Source organism: Scyliorhinus torazame, chromosome 11, assembly GCF_047496885.1.
Source record: "Scyliorhinus torazame isolate Kashiwa2021f chromosome 11, sScyTor2.1, whole genome shotgun sequence".
NCBI classification, from domain to species: Eukaryota; Metazoa; Chordata; class Chondrichthyes; order Carcharhiniformes; family Scyliorhinidae; genus Scyliorhinus; species Scyliorhinus torazame.
Window position 1 is genome coordinate 72,604,152 of NC_092717.1, and position 17,639 is coordinate 72,621,790.

General features: G+C 49.5%; 1 protein-coding gene across 1 annotated transcript; it reads left to right on the plus strand.

Annotated features, from left to right (window-relative positions):
- The first annotated feature begins 1,931 nt into the window (after positions 1-1,931).
- Positions 1,932-17,158, plus strand: LOC140385931 (tumor necrosis factor receptor superfamily member 11B-like). The gene is made up of 2 exons (XM_072468582.1): positions 1,932-2,361; positions 16,920-17,158. Exons 1-2 carry the CDS (start codon positions 1,932-1,934, stop codon positions 17,156-17,158), a joined length of 669 nt encoding a protein of 222 aa, XP_072324683.1.
- Positions 17,159-17,639: the final 481 nt, after the last annotated feature.

Here is a 17,639-nt window from a genome sequence, read left to right on the forward strand (position 1 = left end):
TGATTGTCGCAAATTGGGGACCAAACTGATGCTCTCACTTCCCCCACGTGCCTTCTCTATTGGCCCCAGATCTGCAAGGCCGCCACCACTATAGGTCTGGTGGAGTGCCGTGCCGGCGGGAGCGGCAGGGGTGCCGTAACCAGGGCTGCCAAACTGGTGCCCCTGCACGAAGCGGCCTCCATCCGACCCCGCACCCACCATCCACTTCCTTATCATAGCTATGTTGGCCGCCCAGTAGTAATTACTAAGGTTTGGCAGCACCAGCCCCCCTTCCCCTCGGTTCCTTTCGAGCATCAATCTCCTCACCCGCGGGGACTTTCCAGCCCACACAAATCCCATAATCATTCTATTGACCTTCTTAAAAAAGGACCGCTGAGTGAAAATGGGGAGACACTGGAATACGAACAGGAATCTCGGGAGAATCGTCATTTTAACCTTCAGCACTCTTCCCGCTAGTGTCAGTGGGAGCGCACCCCACCTCCGGAACTCCTCCCTCATTTGCTCCACCAACCGAGATAAGTTGAACTTGTGCAGCCGGCCCCAGTCCCGCGCCACCTGTATCCCTAAGTATCGAAAACTGTCCCCCTACTAACCTAAACGGCAGCCCCCTCAGCCGACCCTCCTGGGCCCGTCGCCTGGACTACAAACAACTCACTTTATGCCATGTTCAGTTTATACCCAGGAACCGGCCGAATTCCCTCAGGATTCCCATGATTTCGTCCATCCCAGCCACTGGATCCATGATGAAGAAGAGCAGGTCATCAGCGTATAACAACTCAACCCGGTCAAAAGCCTTCTCGGCATCCATTGCCACAACTACCTCTACCTCCCTACTCTCCGGGGACATCATGATCACATTCAGCAGCCTTCTTAGGTTGGCCCCCAACTGCCTGCCCTTGACGAACCCGGTTTGATCTTCCATAATAACGTCCGGCACACAGTCCTCAATCCTAGCAGCCAAGAGCCTGGCCAGTAATTTTGCATCAGCCATATTGCCATATTGCCCTCAGCAGCAGCTTCCACTCTGCCCTTGTTTGCCCACTTCTTCAACTGTTTACGATTCTTTCTGCTTCTTAATTCCAGACACCACACAGCGCTCAAAAGTACAAAAAAGTCAGGGGAAAAGGTCCAAAAGTCCGACTGGAGCGAGAGCCACCAAATGTGCGACTTACTCCCTCATATCCGCCACCGGAAGTCCCCAGTGATGATTGTTGACCTTCTTGCGGCACTGGAGGCCAGTCCTTCTGTCATGCTGCCTGAAATGATGGCCCTGCCACTTCCTCCCAGACAGCACTGGCTGCCCTGTGGCTGACCCTTCTGGACCCTCAGGGGAGGCCTTTTGGCCTCAACGGCCTCTCGGAATCTCCCAAGGTCCGCATCTCCGAATCGAGGGGTCGGTCGTCTCGGCATCATGGCTGTGAACTTAGTGGGGTTGGCTGTGCAAGACCAGTTTAAGTGATGCTCTACCTTGTTAGTGGAGGGGGGATTGGGGGCATGGCAAATTGGCTGGTGAGCCATGGTTTGTGGCGTGAAATCCGTGGGGCCTCCTAAAGTAGACTAATTAACGTTGGACTGCGGTGACGGCCTCGCCGGGCTGAGCACCGGGAAGTTCGCGGCATTTCCCGCTTGCTATCACACTTCAAAACATTTTCATTGAATTGCACCCTTAGTTTATTTACAATAACTATTATATACATTACATTGTAGACCCCAACCGGCTCTGCCTTGCCGGTGCCTAACTGGCCAGCTTCATATACCATCCAACTATACATTGTTTAGAGATCTCCCGCCCCCATCAACGGCGGAGCTCGTATCCAGCAAGGTTCATGGGGAAGTTAATCATTCCCACCCCTTAAGATACTTGCGGGCTATAACAAGGAAAGAATACACAGTTGAATAAGAAGTGTAATTTGTCCAGTAGAAAGTTTAATATGGTGGAACTTACAGCTCCTTATTTTACTTTTCAGCTTTTTATTATCTCTTTTTTATCAGTTCCATTGGTATCACAGCAGCATGGTCACCTGGAGCTGGAATCATTCAACGCCCCTGTCTACCGGCATTGGGATGATGAATTGGCTCATTATCACACATGTGAGCAATGCCCTCCTGGTACTTACAGGAAGACTCACTGCAATACAAAACAGAGGACTCAGTGTGCTGACTCACACTATACAGAATACTGGAATTACCTGGATGAATGCCAGTATTGCAATGTGTTTTGCAAAGAGTATCAGTACATTAAACATGAATGCAACAGCCCTCACAACCGTGTCTGTGAATGTGTCGAAGGTCACTACTATGAATTTGAATTTTGTCTGAAGCACTACAAATGCCCACCGGGATTTGGCGTGAAGAAGCTGGGTGAGCAGGATTAACGTTTAAATTTATGCTCTGTGAAGTATTCAATGTTTTAGCTTTTTATGGCTGATTAAAATGCAATTTGACACCAAGCTTCATTTCAAGAATGTTGCCACACATGCTTTTCCATCTGGGTTAAAAAATAGTTTGAGTCAGGTTCATAGAATTTACAGTGCAGAAGGAGGCCATTCAGCCCATAAAGTCTGCACCGGCTCTTGGAAAGAGCACCCTACCCAAGCCTGCACCTCCACCCTATCCCATAACCCAGTAACCCCACGGCAATTTATCATGGTCAATCCACCTAACCTGCACATCTTTGGACTGTGGAAGGAAATCGAAGCACCCGGAGGAAACCCACGCAGAAAAGGGGAAAACGTGCAGACTCCACACAGACAGTGACCCAAGCCAGGAATCGAACCTGGGACCCTGGCGCTGTGAAGCAACTCTGCTAACCACTGTGCTACCCAGGGAGGCAAGGTTAGCCCTGTGCCTCACGGTGCCAAAAACCCGGGATCGATCCCGGCCCCGGGTTACTGTCCATGTGGAATTGGCATTAACCCCGTGTCTGCATGAGTCTGACCCTCACAACCCAAAGAAGTGCAGGGTTAGGGCTGGTTTAGCTCAGTGGGCTAGATAGCTGGTTTGTGATGCAGAACAAGGCCAGCAGTGCGGGTTCAATTCCCGTACCAGCTTACCCAAACAGGCGCCGGAATGTGGCGAGTAGGGGCTTTTCACCGTAACTTCATACTTGTGACAATAAAAGGTTATTATTATTATTATTAGGTGGATTGGCCAAGCTATATTGCCCCTTAATTGGAAAATCTAAAAAACAATTATTCGAGTCAGACAGATCTCCCTGACTGCCATCAAAGTTAAAATTTGATCAAGAATGATTTGGTGAGCTGTCCTTTATAAATTAAATTATCATCTCCTCTCCCCTACTTCTATGCTGCCCCCTACTGTCACCTCTATGCTGCCCCCTATCACCATCTCTATGCTGCCCCCTACCACCACCTCTATGCTGCCCCCTATCACCGCCTCTATGCTGCCCCATACCGCTCCATCTATGTCCCTACTAACACCCTTCAAGCAAAACATACATTAAAAATCATTTGCCAATGCTGCTTCTAAGGGAAAAATCTTAACTGAATACTGTTTCGCCAGCCCAGGTCCCCCCATGCCCTGGCATCCTCGGACTTCTGACCATGCCATCGGGAATTTGGCCCATTCGGGGTGCAGCATCGTTGGGGGCGCGATTTTCGGGGGAGCGGAGATTCGCAAAACAGCGTCAGAAGCAATTGTGCTATCCACAATGCTACCGTGCTGCCCTTAAGAACAAATAAATCTACACTATATCATTTTACCATAATCCATGTACCTATCCAATAGCTGCTTGAAGGTCCCTAATGTTTCTGACTCAACTACTTCCACAGGCAGTGCATTCCATGCCCCCACTACTCTCTGGGTAAAGAACCTACCTCTGATATCCCTCCTATATCTTCCACCTTTCACCTTAAATTTATGTCCCCTTTCCTCGTAAGACCTACTCTCCATTCTAGGCAACATCCTGGTAAATCTCCTTTGCACCTTTTCCAAAGCTTCCACATCCTTCCTAAAATGAGGCGACCAGAACTGTACACGGTACTCCAAATGTGGCCTTACCAAAGTTTTGTACAGCTGCATCATCACCTCACAGCTCTTAAATTCAATCCCTCTGTTAAAGAACGCGAGCACACCATAGGCCTTCTTCACAGCTCTATCCACTTGAGTGGCAACTTTCAAAGATGTATGAACATAGACCCCAAGATCTCTCTGCTCCTCCACATTGCCAAGAACTCTACCGTTAACCCTGTATTCCACATTCATATTTGTCCTTCCAAAATGGACAACCTCACACTTTTCAGGGTTAAACTCCATCTGCCATTTCTCAGCCCAGTTCTGCATCCTATCTATGTCTCTTTGCAGCCGACAACAGCCCTCCTTACTATCCACAACTCCACCAATCTTTGTATCGTCTGCAAATTTACTGACCCACCCTTCAACTCCCTCATCCAAGTCATTAATGAAAATCACAAACAGCAGAGGACCCAGAACTGATCCCTGCGGTACGCCACTGGTAAATGGGCTCCAGGCTGAATATTTGCCATCCACCACCACTCTCTGACTTCTATCCAACTGGCCAAATTTCCCACTATCCCATGCCTCCTTACTTTCTGCATAAGCCTACCATGGGGAACCTTATCAAATGCCTTACTAAAATCCATGTACACTACATCCACTGCTTTACCTTCATCCACGTGCTTGGTCACCTCCTCAAAGAATTCAATAAGACTCGTGAGGCAAGACCTACCCCTCACAAATCCGTGCTGACTGTCCCTAATCAAGCAGTGTCTTTCCAGATGCTCAGAAATCCTATCCCTCAGTACCCTTTCCATTACTTTGCCTACCACCGAAGTAAGACTAACTGGTTGTAATTCCCAGGATTATCCCTATTCCCTTTTTTGAACAGGGGCACGACATTCACCACTCTCCAATCCCCTGGTACCACCCCTGTTGACAGTGAGGATGAAAAGATCATTGCCAACGGCTCTGCAATTTCATCTCTTGCTTCCCATAGAATCTTTGGATATATCCCATCAGGCCCGGGGGACTTGTCTATCCTCAAGTTTTTCAAAATGCCCAACACATCTTCCTTCCAAACAAGTATCTCCTCGAGCTTACCAAACTGTTTCACACTGTCCTCTCCAACAATATGGCCCCTCTCATTCGTAAATACTGAAGAAAAGTACTCGTTCAAGACCTCTCCTATCTTTTCAGACTCAATACACAATCTCCCACTACTGTCCTTGATCGGACCCACCCTCGCTCTAGTCATTCTCATATTTCTCACATATGTGTAAAAGGCCTTGGGGTTTTCCTTGATCCTACCCACCAATGATTTTTCATGCCCTCTCTTAGCTCTCTTAATCCCTTTCTTTAGTTCCCTCCTGACTATCTTGTATCCCTCCAGCGCCCTGTCTGAACCTTGTATCCTCAGCCTTACATAAGTATCCTTCTTTCTCTTAACAAGACATTCAACGTCTCTTGTCAACCATGGTTCCCTCACTCGACCATCTCTTCCCTGTCTGACAGGGTCATACATATCAAGGACACGTAGTATCTGTTCCTTGAACAAGTTCCACATTTCAATTGTATCCTTCCCTGACAGCCTATGTTCCCAACTTATGCACTTCAGTTCTTGTCTGACAGCATCGTATTTACCCTTCTCCCAATTGTAAACCTTGCCCTATTGCACGCACCTATCCCTCTCCATTACTAAAGTGAAAGTCACAGAATTGTGGTCACTATCTCCAAAATGCTTCCCCACTAACAAATCTATCACTTGCCCTGGTTCATTACCAAGTACCAAATCCAATATGGCCTCCCCTCTGGTCGGACAATCTACATACTGTGTTAGAAAAGCTTCCTGGACACACTGCACAAACACCACCCCATCCAAACTATTTGATCTGAAGAGTTTCCACTCAATATTTGGAAGTTGAAGTCACCTATGACTACTACCCTGTGACTTCTGCACCTTTCCAAAATCTGTTTCCCAATCTTTTCCTCCACATCTCTGCTGCTATTGGGGGGTCTAGAGAAAACTCCCAACAAGGTGACTGCTCCTTTCCTATTTCTGACTTCAACCTATACTACCTCAGTCGGCAGATCCTCCTCGAACTGTCTTTCTGCAGCTGTTATACTATCTCTAATTAACAATGCCACCCCCCCCACCACCTCTTTTACCACCCTCCCTAATCTTATTGAAACATCTATAACCAGGAACCTCCAACAATCATTTCTGCCCCTCTTCTATCCAAGTTTCCGTGATGGCCACCACATTGTAGTCCCAAGTACCGATCCATGCCTTAAGTTCACTCACCTTATTCCTGATGCTTCTTGCGTTGAAGTATACACACTTCAACCCATCTCCGTGCCTGCAAGTACTCTCCTTTGTCAGTGTTACCTTCCTCACTTTGGCGTCCTGAATATCAGCTACCTGAGTTGCTGGACTACATATCCGGTTCCCATTCCCCTGCCAAATTAGTTTAAACCCTCCCGAAGAGTACTAGAAAACCTCCCTCCCAGGATATTGGTGCCCCTCTGGCTCAGATGCAACTCGTCCTGCTTATACAGGTCCCACCTTCCCCAGAATGCGCTCCAATTATCCAAATGCCTGAAGCCCTCCCTCCTACACAATTCCTGCAGCCACATGTTCAACTGCACTCTCTCCCTATTCCTAGCCTCGCTATCACGTGGCACCGGCAACAAACCAGAGGCTGATTTTGCACACTGGGCTAAATCGCTGGCTTTGAAAGCAGACCAAGGCAGGCCAGCAGCACAGTTCAATTCCCATACCAGCCCCCCTGAACAGGTGCCGGAATGTGGCGACTAGGGGCTTTTCACAGTAACTTTATTTGAAGCCTACTTGTGACAATAAGCAATTTTCATTCATCTCATAACAACTCTGTCTGTCCTGGCTTTTAACTTCCAGCCTAACTCCCTAAACTCGTTTATTACATCCACACCCCTTTTCCTACCTACGTCGTTGGTACCAATGTGCACCACGACTTCTGACTGCTCCCCCTCCCCCTTAAGGATCCTGAAGACACGATCCGAGACGTCATGGACCCTGGCACCCGGGAGGCAACAAACCATCCGAGAGTCTTGCCTGTGCCCACAGAACCGCCTGTCTGTACCTCTAACTATTGAGTCCCCTATAACTAGTGCCCACCTAATCTCCCCCCTTCCCTTCTGAGCCCCAGAGCCAGACCTCGTGCCAGAGACCCGGTCACTGTAGCCTACCCCTGCTAGGTAATCCCCCCCAACAGTATCCAAAGCGGTATACTTATTGTTGAGAGAAAAAACCACAGGGGATCCCTGCTCTGACTGCTTCCTCCTCTTCCCACCTCTAACTGTTACCCAGCTACCTTTATTCTCAGGTGTAACTATGTCCCTGTAGCTTCTATCTATCACCCCCTCAGCTTCCCGAATGATCCTCAGGCGAAACACTGTTTCAATAACCTACATTTCTTGAAAATTGAATAAAAGTGGCTCCACATACGTGAAAATTACTGGAGAGAGGGAATTAAGGCCAGATTTCTGGGTGGATTCAATGCCCAAATATAACTGCGTGTTGTGCTTCTGAAAAGAAGCTTTGTGAATTATGTGGCCTGATGCTAGAGATCGGTGAAGCAGAGTCATTCGCTGGGAGCAATATCAAAACTGCTTCTTTTAAAAATTATTTTCATTCCTCATCTCAACCTATTAAATCCATTACCATTCTCTGTCACCGTTTTAGTTTGCCTGTAATTATTTCAAATCTGTGCTCATTTTAAATATGTCATCATGGGGACAAATAAAGTAACACCATTAAGCATAACAACCTTTGAGCCATCAATTTGTTCTCTTGTATTTACGGATCAAAAGAACTACAGGGCAATGTGTGTTTCATGAACGATAGAGTCTTACAGAGGTTCACAAAAGAAAAAGGACCATGATTCAAATCGCTGGCTTTGAAAGCAGACCAAGCAGGCCAGCAGCACGGTTCAATTCCCGTAACAGTCTCCCCGAACAGGCGCCGGAATGTGGCGACTAGGGGCTTTTCACAGCAACTTCATTGAAGCCTACTTGTGACAATAAGCGGTTTTCATTTCATTTTTCATTTCATATGGGGAAAATTAAATAGAATCAAAACAAAAGACAAAACGAAAGGAAGAAAGAAAGAAACACCAACACATACAGAAGGTGGGAAATGCTATAATGTGGGAAGCGTGTTACAACATGTAATGGGCTAGCTAATCATAAAATAGATAATGGGCGCGATCTAACGCAACCATTTCTATGTGTCATTTGTAGTGGGTTTTGTTGGGATTTTCCTGCCGGCTCAGTTGGGAAGTTCCACACCACTATCTAACCATGCTTAAGTCACTTTTGGCACCCCGGGGAGTTTCTCACCAGTTTATCCCACACTTGGAATTATTTTCATCACTGGGGAGCTGAACTCGCCAGCCAGGCCGGCTCCTCAGAGATAGGGTCGCCATTTTGAAAGGGTGCTCTGATCTCTAAGTGAGCTTGTGGGTCCCCCACTTCCCCCAACCATGGACAATGTCACCCTCCACAATTATGGGCATTACCCCACACTCCCCAAGTGATGACACCACACTGTGGGGTCCCTGGGGCTCCCCCTCTTCAGGCCCCCCACGCTCCCTTATAAGCCCACCCCTTCCAGGCCCCCCACCCTTCAACCCCCCAACCTCCCAGAGGAGGTCTGCACTGCACCCGCCGCCCTTAATACCCCTCTCATCCATCTTTCATGGGCATGGTCCCCCTCAGCCCCAGGTCCTTGACAGTTCCACCCTGGCACCCTTGCACTGCCAGCCAGGCACTGTGGCAGTGCTAAGGTGCCAACCTGACAGTATCAAGGTGCTCACGTTCCAGGGGAAGCGCCAGGCGTCTATCTTGCACTGTCCCTGACCGATGGCCCAAAGAGACCGCCCCCTCCCTCCCCACCCCAGGTGCCATTCCGTTTTGTCCATTGTTGTGTGGACCAGTACGGAACAGCACCCGGCTGAGGCCTTCCTGGGGAGGCCGATAAATCCCGGGAGGCCGATGGATCTCGGGTGAGCTCACCTAAGTAGATTTAAAACTTAATTAAGCAAGTGTGGTTTGGTCACGTTCATTGTGGGCGTGATCCTGATCTCGACGCCACGCGAGAACTGGGTAGATCTCACGATGTGTACTGGTTGCCGAGAAGCCCACGGGAGGCTTCTCCCAACATCTATAGGCTGTGCTGTGTTCCCAGTCGAGCATGGTAGATCGTGCCCAATGCTGCCAGAACTTCATTTTGACGAAGGCTGTTCACATGGAATATCTACTGACCTCGTCATTATTTTTTTCAATTATTAATTCTATCAGCGATCGATTTATTCCAAGCAAAAAATATTATTTCCTTTGTGGACCTCCGTTGCATTGAAATGAAGATTTATTGCTTTGCCTTTTACTAATTTTGATCCACCTGAGCCTCAATCCATCCTATTTCATCCCACCCTGTCAGTATGTCTTTCCATTCCTTTCTCTCTCATGTAGTTATCTAGCTTCTGGGTAACTTGTTAATCGCGTCAGCCACTCCCTGCGGTCGTACGTTCCACATTCTAACCACATAGGCATAACAAATTTACACAGAATAGCTTATTAGATTTATTAAGTCATAGGGAACATTACCAGGATTAATTGATGCTACAGTCTATTTATAGTGCAGTATTGTGGTAGTCACTACTCATGTATTATACTGTATATATATGGGTTTTACAGTAAGGCCCCTGTACTACAGGTACGGGGTAAATCCCTGCCTGCTGGCTCCGCCCAGTATAAATAGGCGGAGTATAAATATGTGTGCTCTCCGAACAGCAACCATTTCGTCAGCTGCTGTAGGAGGCCCCACATCTCTGTGTAATAAAGCCCCGATTACATTCTACTCTCGTCTCGTCGTAATTGATAGTGCATCAATTTATTACACAGAGATTTTTCAGAGATGGACCTCCACATCAAGCCGGATCGCCTGCAGCTGCATCCTCAAGCAGACAATGTCAAAAAAGGCTTCGAACATTGGCTAGCCTGTTTTGAAGCTTACATCGGGTCTACGCCAGACCCAATCTCAGAAGCACAGAAGCTCCAGATTCTGTACACGGGCTGAGCTCCAACATTTTTCCCCTAGTCCAGGATGCGCCGACCTACGCAGAGGCCATGACACTACTGAAGGAAAATTAGGCTCAGTCGACCAACAAAATCTACGCCAGGCATCTCCTATCCACGTGGCGCCAACTTCCCGGTGAGTCTGTGGAAGATTTCTGGCGTGCCCTGCTTGCCCTAGTGAGAGACTGTGACTGCCAGGCCATTTTGGCCACTGAACACTCGAACCTACTGATGAGAGGCGCGATCGTTACGGGCATAGGGTCTGACTACATTCACCAGCACCTCTTAGAAGGGGCCAGGCTTGACCTCGCGGCGACCAAAGATCTAGCGTTCTCACTTACGGTCGCATCACGCAACGTTCAGGCCTATGCCCCCGACCGCGCGGCCCACCCCCCCTGTGCATCATGGACCCCGACGACAGCCAATCCATCGTGGACCCAATCAGTGACAGCCCCCAGCCAACCCCACGACTGCGCCGCGCGTCAGCCAACCAACCACGGGGGACCGAAATGCTATTTCTGTAGACAGTCAAAACACCGCTAGCAGTGCTGCCCGGCGTGCAGTGCCCTCTGCAAGGCCTGTGGCAAGAAGGGACATTTTGCTGCAGTGTGCCAGGCCCGCTCAATCGCCCGCTATTGTCCCGGCACCCCCCATGTGCGGACAGTGGACGCCGCCATCTTCCCCTCCACGGACCACGTGCGGCCCGTGAGTGCCGGCATCTTACCCACCTCAGGACTCCTGCCCGTCGCGCACCTCATCAGGCTGCTCATCACCTGCAACCACTGACGACCAGCCGCGTCTCGCCTCGGTCACGATTGACCAGTCTCGACCGCACAACCTCGCGACCGCTTCGACAAAGGTGAAGGTCGACGGGCACGTGGTCTTCTGCCTTCTGGACTCCGGGAGCACTGAGAGCTTCATCCACCCCGATACGGTAAGGCGCTGCTCCCTCGCGGTACACCCCGCTAACCAGAGAACCTCCCTGGCCCCTGGATCCCACTCCGTGGCGATCCGGGGGTACTGTATCGCCACCCTCACCGTCCAGGGTGTGGAGTTCAGCGGCTTCCAGCTCTACGTCCTCCCCAACCTCTGCGTTGCCTTGCTACTCGGCCTTGACTTCCAGTGCAACCTCCAGAGCCTAATCCTGAAATTTGGCGGGCCCTTACCACCTCTTACCATTTGCGGCTTCGCGGCCCTTAAGGTTGATCCGTCTTCCCTTTTTGCAAACCTAACCCCGGATTGCAAACCTGTTGCCACCAGGAGCAGACGGTACAGCGCCCAGGACAGGACCTTCGTCAGGTCTGAGGTCCAGCGGCTGCTGCGGGAAGGTATCATCGAGGCCAGCAACAGCCCCTGGAGAGCCCAAGTGGTAGTCGTGAAAACCGGGGAGAAAAACAGGATAGTCGTTGACTAGTCAGACCATCAATCGCTACACGTAGCTCGACCTGTACCCCTTCCCACGGATATCTGATATGGTCAATCAGATTGCACAATACCGGGTCTTCTCGACAGTGGACCTGAAATCTGCCTACCACCAGCTCCCTATCCGTAGGGCAGATCGCCAGTACACTGCGTTCGAAGCAGACGGCCGCCGTTACCCCTTTCCCTTTGGTTCCCTTTGGCGTCACCAATGGAGTCTCGGTCTTCCAACGGGAGATGGACCGAATGGTTGACCGGTAGACTGCGGGCCACCTTCCCGTGCCTGGACAATGTCACCATCTGCGGCCACGACCAGCAGGACCACGACGCTCACCTTTCCAAATTTCTCCACGCCGCCACTCTCCTCAACCTCACGAATAACAAGGAGAAGTGCGTGTTCAGCATGAACCGTTGAGCCATCCTCGGCTATGTGGTCCTGAACGGAGTTCTGGGCCCCTCCCCCGATCGCATGCGCCCCCTCATGGCACTCCCCCTCCCCCACTGCCCCAAGGCCCTCAAACAATGCCTGGGGTTCTATTCGTATTACGCCCAGTGGGTCCCAAACTATGCAGACAAGGCCCGCCCTCTCATTCAATCCACCGTTTTCCCACTGACGGCAAGGCTCACCAGGCCTTCAACCGTATCAAGGCCGACATCGCCAAGGCAGCGATGCACGCGGTTGACGAGATGCTCCCCTTCCAAGTCGAGAGCGATGCATCAGACGTCGCTCTGGCCGCCACCCTCAATCAGGCAGGCAGGCCCATGGCATTCTTTTCCCGCACCCTCCATGCCTCCGAAATTCGGCACTCCTTTGTCGAAAAGGAGGCCCAAGCCAACGTTGAAGCTGTGCGGCATTGGAGGCATTACCCGGCCGGCAGGAGATTCACTCTCCTCACTGATCAATGGTTGGTTGCCTTCATGTTTTATAACACACAGCGGGGCAAGATCAAAAACGATAAAATCTTGAGGTGGAGGATCGAGCTCTCCACCTACAACTACGAGATTTTGTATCGCCCCGGTAAGCTCAACGAGCCACCCGATGCCCTATCCCGAGGTACATGTGCCAGCGCACAAGTGGACCGACTCTGGACCCTAAACGACAATCTCTGTCACCCAGGAGTCACCCAGTTTTACCACTTCATTGAGGCCCGCAATCTGCCCTACTCCATCGAGGAAGTCAGGGCTATCACCAGAGACTGCCAGGTCTGCGCGGAGTGTAAACTGCACTTCTACCGGCCAGACCGTGCGCGCCTGGTGAAGGCCTCCCACCCCTTTGAACGTCTCAGCTGGGCTTCAAAGGGCCCCTCCCCTCTACCGACTGCAACACGTAATTACTCAGTGTGGTCAACGAATATTCCCGATTCCCCTTTGCCATCCCATGCCCTGATATGACATCTGCCACCATCATCAAAGCCCTCAACACCATCTTCGCTCTGTTCGGTTTCCCCACCTATGTCCACAGCAACCGGGGATTCTCATTTATGAGCGATGAGCTGCACCAGTTCCTGCTCAACAGGGGCATTGCCTCGAGCAGGACAACCAGCTACAACCCCCGGGGAAATAGAACATAGAACATAGAACAGAGAACATTAACGCGCAGTACAGGCCCTTCAGCCCTCGATGTTGCGCCGACCTTTGAAACCCATCTACACTTTTCCCTTATCATCCATATGTTTATCCAATGACCATTTAAATGCCGTTAATGTTGGCTAGTCCACTACTGTTACAGGCAGGGCATTCCACGCCCTTACTACTCTCTGAGTAAAGAACCTACCTCTGACATCTGTCCTATATCTATCTCCCCTCAATTTAAAGCTATGTCCCCTCGTGCTCGACTTCACCATCTGAGGAAAAAAGCTCTCACTGTCCACCCTATCTAATCCTCAGAACGTCTTGTATGCCTCAATTAAGTCACCTCTTAACCTTCTTCTTTCTAAAGAAAATAACCTCAAGTCCCTCAGCCTTCCCTCATAAGATCTTCCCTCCAGACCAGACAACATCCTGGTAAATCTCCTCTGCACCCTTTCCAATGCTTCCACATCCTTCCTATAATGCGGCGACCAGAATTGCACGCAATACTCCAAATGCGGCCGCACCAGAGTTTTGTCCAGCTGCAACATGACTTCATGGCTCCAAAACTCAATCCCTCTACCAATAAAAGCTAACACACCGTATGCCTTCTTAACAACCCTCTCAACCTGGGTGGCAACTTTCAGGGATCTAAGTACATGGACACCAAGATCTCTCTGCTCATCCACACTACCAAGAATCTTACCATTTGCTCAGTACTCTGTCTTCCTGTTATTTCTTCCAAAATGAATTACCTCACGTTTTTCTGCATTAAACTCCATTTGCCACCTCTCAGCCTAGCTCTGCAGCTTACCTATGTCCCTCTGTAACGTGTCACATCCTTCCACACTGTCCACAACTCCACTGGCTTTAGTGTCATCGGCAAATTTACTCACCCATCCTTCCAAGCCATCCTCCAGGTCATTTATAAAAATGACAAACAGCAGTGGCCCCAAAACAGATCCTTGTGGTACACCACTAGTAACTGGACTGCAGGCTGAACATTTCCCATCAACCACCACCCTTTGCCTTCTTCCAGCTGGCCAATGTCTGATCCAAACTGCTAAATCACCCTGAATCCCATGTCTCTGTATTTTCTGCAATAGCCTATCATGGCGAACCTTATCAAACACTTTACTGAAATCCACATACACCACATCAACTGCTTTACCCTCGTCCACCTGTTTGGTCACCTTCTCAAAGAACTCAATAAGGTTTGTGAGGCACAACCTACCCTTCACAAAACAGTGTTGACTATCTCTAATTAAATTATTCCTTTCCAGATGATTGTACATCCTATCTCTTATCAACCTTTCCAAGACTTTGCCCGCAACAGAAGTAAGGCTCACTGGTCTATAGTTACCGGGGTTGTCTCTGCTCCTCTTCTTGAACAAGGGGACAACATTTGCTATCCTCCAGTTTTCTGGCACTCTTCCTGTAGACAATGACATAAAGATCAAAGCCAAAGGCTCAGCAATCTCCTCCCTAGCTTCCCATAGAATCCTAGGATAAATCCCATCCGGCCCAGGGGACTTATCTATTTTCACACTTTCCAGAATTGCTAACACCGCCTCCTTAAGAACCTCAAGCCCTTCTAGTCTCGTAGCCTGTATTTCAGTATTCTCCTCAACAACATTGTCTTTTTCCTGTGTGAATACTGACGAAAAATATTCATTTAACACCTCTCCTCTCTCCTCGGGCTCCACGCACAACTTCCCACTACTGTCCTTGACTGGGCCCACTCTTACCCTAGTCATTCTTTTATTCCTGACGCATCTATAGAAAGCTTTAGGGTTATCTTTGAACCTACCTGTCAAAGACTTCTCATGTTCCCTCCTGGCTCTTCTTAGCTCTCTCTTTAGGTCTTTCCTAGCTAACTTGTAACTCTCGAGCGCCTTAACTGAACCTTCACGCCTCATCTTTACATAAGCCTCCTTCTTCCTCTTAACAAGTGATTCAACTACTTTAGTTAACCACGGTTCCCTCGCTCGACCACTTCCACCCTGCCTGACAGGGACATACTTATCAAGGACACGCAGTAGCTGTTCCTTGAACCATCTCCACATTTCAATTGTGCCCATCCCCTGCAGTTTCCCTCCCCATCCTATGCATCCTACGTCTTGCCTTATCGCATCATAATTGCCTTTCCCCCAGGTATAACTCTTGCCCTGCGGTATATACCTATCCTTTTCCATCGCTAAAGTAAACGTAATCGAATTGTGGTCACTATCACCAAAGTGCTCACCTACCTCCAAATCTAACACCTGTCCAGGTTCATTTCCCAATACCAAATCCAATATAGCCTCACCTCTCGTTGGCCTATCTACATACTGTGTCAGGAAACCCTCCTGCACACATTGGACAAAAAAGGACCCATCTAACGTGCTCGAACTATAGCGTTTCCAGTCAATATTTGGAAAGTTAAAGTCCCCCATAACAACTACCCTGTTACTTTCGCTCCTATCCAGAATCATCTTTGCAATCCTTTCCTCTACATCTCTGGAACTTTTCGGAGGCCTATAGAAAACTCCCAGCAGGGTGACCTCTCCTTTCCTTTTTCTGACCTCAGCCCATACCACCTCAGTAGACGAGTCCTCATCGAACGTCCTTTCTGCCACCGTAATACTGTCCTGGACTAACAATGCCACCCCTCCCCCTCTTATACCACCTTCTCTGAGCTTACTGAAATATCTAAACCCCGGCACATGTAACAACCATTCCTGTCCCTGCTCTATCCATGTCTCCGAAATGGCCACAACATCGAAGTCCCAGGTACCAACCCATGCCGCAAGTTCACCCACCTTATTTCGGATGCTCCTGGCATTAAAGTAGACACACTTTAAACCACTTTCCTGCTTGCCGGTACACTCCTGCAACTTTGAAACCTTACTCCTGATCTCACTACTCTCAACCTCCTGTATATTGGAGCTACAATTCAGGTTCCCAGACCCCTGCTGAACTGGGCAGGTGGAGCGGGAGAATGGGACGGTCTGGAAGGCCGTCCAGCTGGCCCTACGGTCCAGAAATCACCCGGCCTCCCGCTAGCAGGAGGTCCTCCCCGACGCATTTCACTACATTTGGGCGCTCCTGTGCATCGCGACCAACGAAACCCCCCATGAACATCTCTTTGCCTTCCCCAGGAAGTCCACCTCCGGGATTTCACTCCCAACATGGCTGGCAGCTCCAGGACCCGTTCTCCTCTGTAGACACGTGCAACTCCACAAGGCGGACCCGTTCGTTGAGAGGGTACAGCTACTCCATGCCAACCTGCAGTACGCTTACGTAGCGTAGCCTGACGGCCGCCAAGACACAGTCTCCCTCTGGGACCTGGCACCAGCTGGTTCCACACACAACTCCCCCCTGCCCCGGCGCCACCCTCCCTTCCCCCGGCGCACCCCACCGCAGCCCCCGCTCCAGGACAATCCGTCCTCCCCTTGCTCCCACCCGGGGATTAAGAGGATTGCGACACGCTCCCGGAGTCACCGAAGACCAAGCCGACGCCTGAGTCGCCACCAGCACTGCGGCGCTCTCAGCAACAGATCAAGGCACTGGACCACCTAAATTTGTAATATTCTCTGCGATTTTTAAAAGCAACTTGGCTGTATATAGTTCTCCACCATCCCCGCGGAGTATAAATATGTGTGCTCTCCGAACAGCAGCCATTGCGTCAGCTGCTGTAGGAGGCCACACATCTCTGCATAATAAAGCCTCGATTACATTCTACTCTCGTCTCGTCGTAATTGATAGTGCATCATGTATTAAACACTGAGATTTAAGAAAGTGATTGAAGAAATTGTGATATTTCTCTATATGTTTCTAACTTTCTCATGTCTCTTCAGGAACTCCATATTTCAACACAGAGTGCATGAAGTGTTCAAAGGGTTACTTCTCAATGAATAGTTCTGCCACCCAACCCTGTCAAAAGCACACAAATTGCACTGTACTTAGCTTGAAACAGGTTCTCCAAGGATATGCTTTTCAAGATAATGTGTGCAAGCCATGTCACAACAGAGAGCCATTAAGCTTAGAGTGTTCGGACCCACCTATAAAGAAAGTTAAATATTTGTCTCCTATATAAAATAGCACTTAATAAAATTTCAACTTCTGGATCGTTTAATGATTTGAAACATTGACAACTTTTTTAAAAGCTTCATTTATTTCAGAAGAAGCTTATGAAAGAGTTGATATCGCACTTAACTGCAATTGAAAGTGCGAAGTAACAAGTTAAAATATCGGGCGCAATCTGCCGGCCTCGTCGCACCGGCCGCAAAAACGAGCGGGCCAGTTAGATAGAGGGAGTGGCGGAAATCAGGAAGCACGCCGGCTGCTGATCGGTTTCCGATCTAACAGGCCCTCTTCCGTTGGCGATACACGGATCACACCGCAACATGGCGAGAAACCAATAATCACCAATTAAATCTAATCTCCATACCATCAACGCGAAGGATGCCCTAACGAACGGCCACCCATGATCTAACCACCTCCCCAGCGAGTGGTCACGGAGATACCATTCAGTACACCTATTTAAAAACGTGAAGCCAGAAGAATAGCTGCTGTGG

Bases quoted from the DNA above. Each gene is read 5' to 3' on its own strand.
- LOC140385931 (XM_072468582.1), top strand. From the start codon at position 1,932: ATGGTGGAACTTACAGCTCCTTATTTTACTTTTCAGCTTTTTATTATC. The intron at 2,362-16,919 runs GTGAGCAGGATT...ATGTCTCTTCAG, and splicing joins ATTTGGCGTGAAGAAGCTGG to GAACTCCATATTTCAACACA.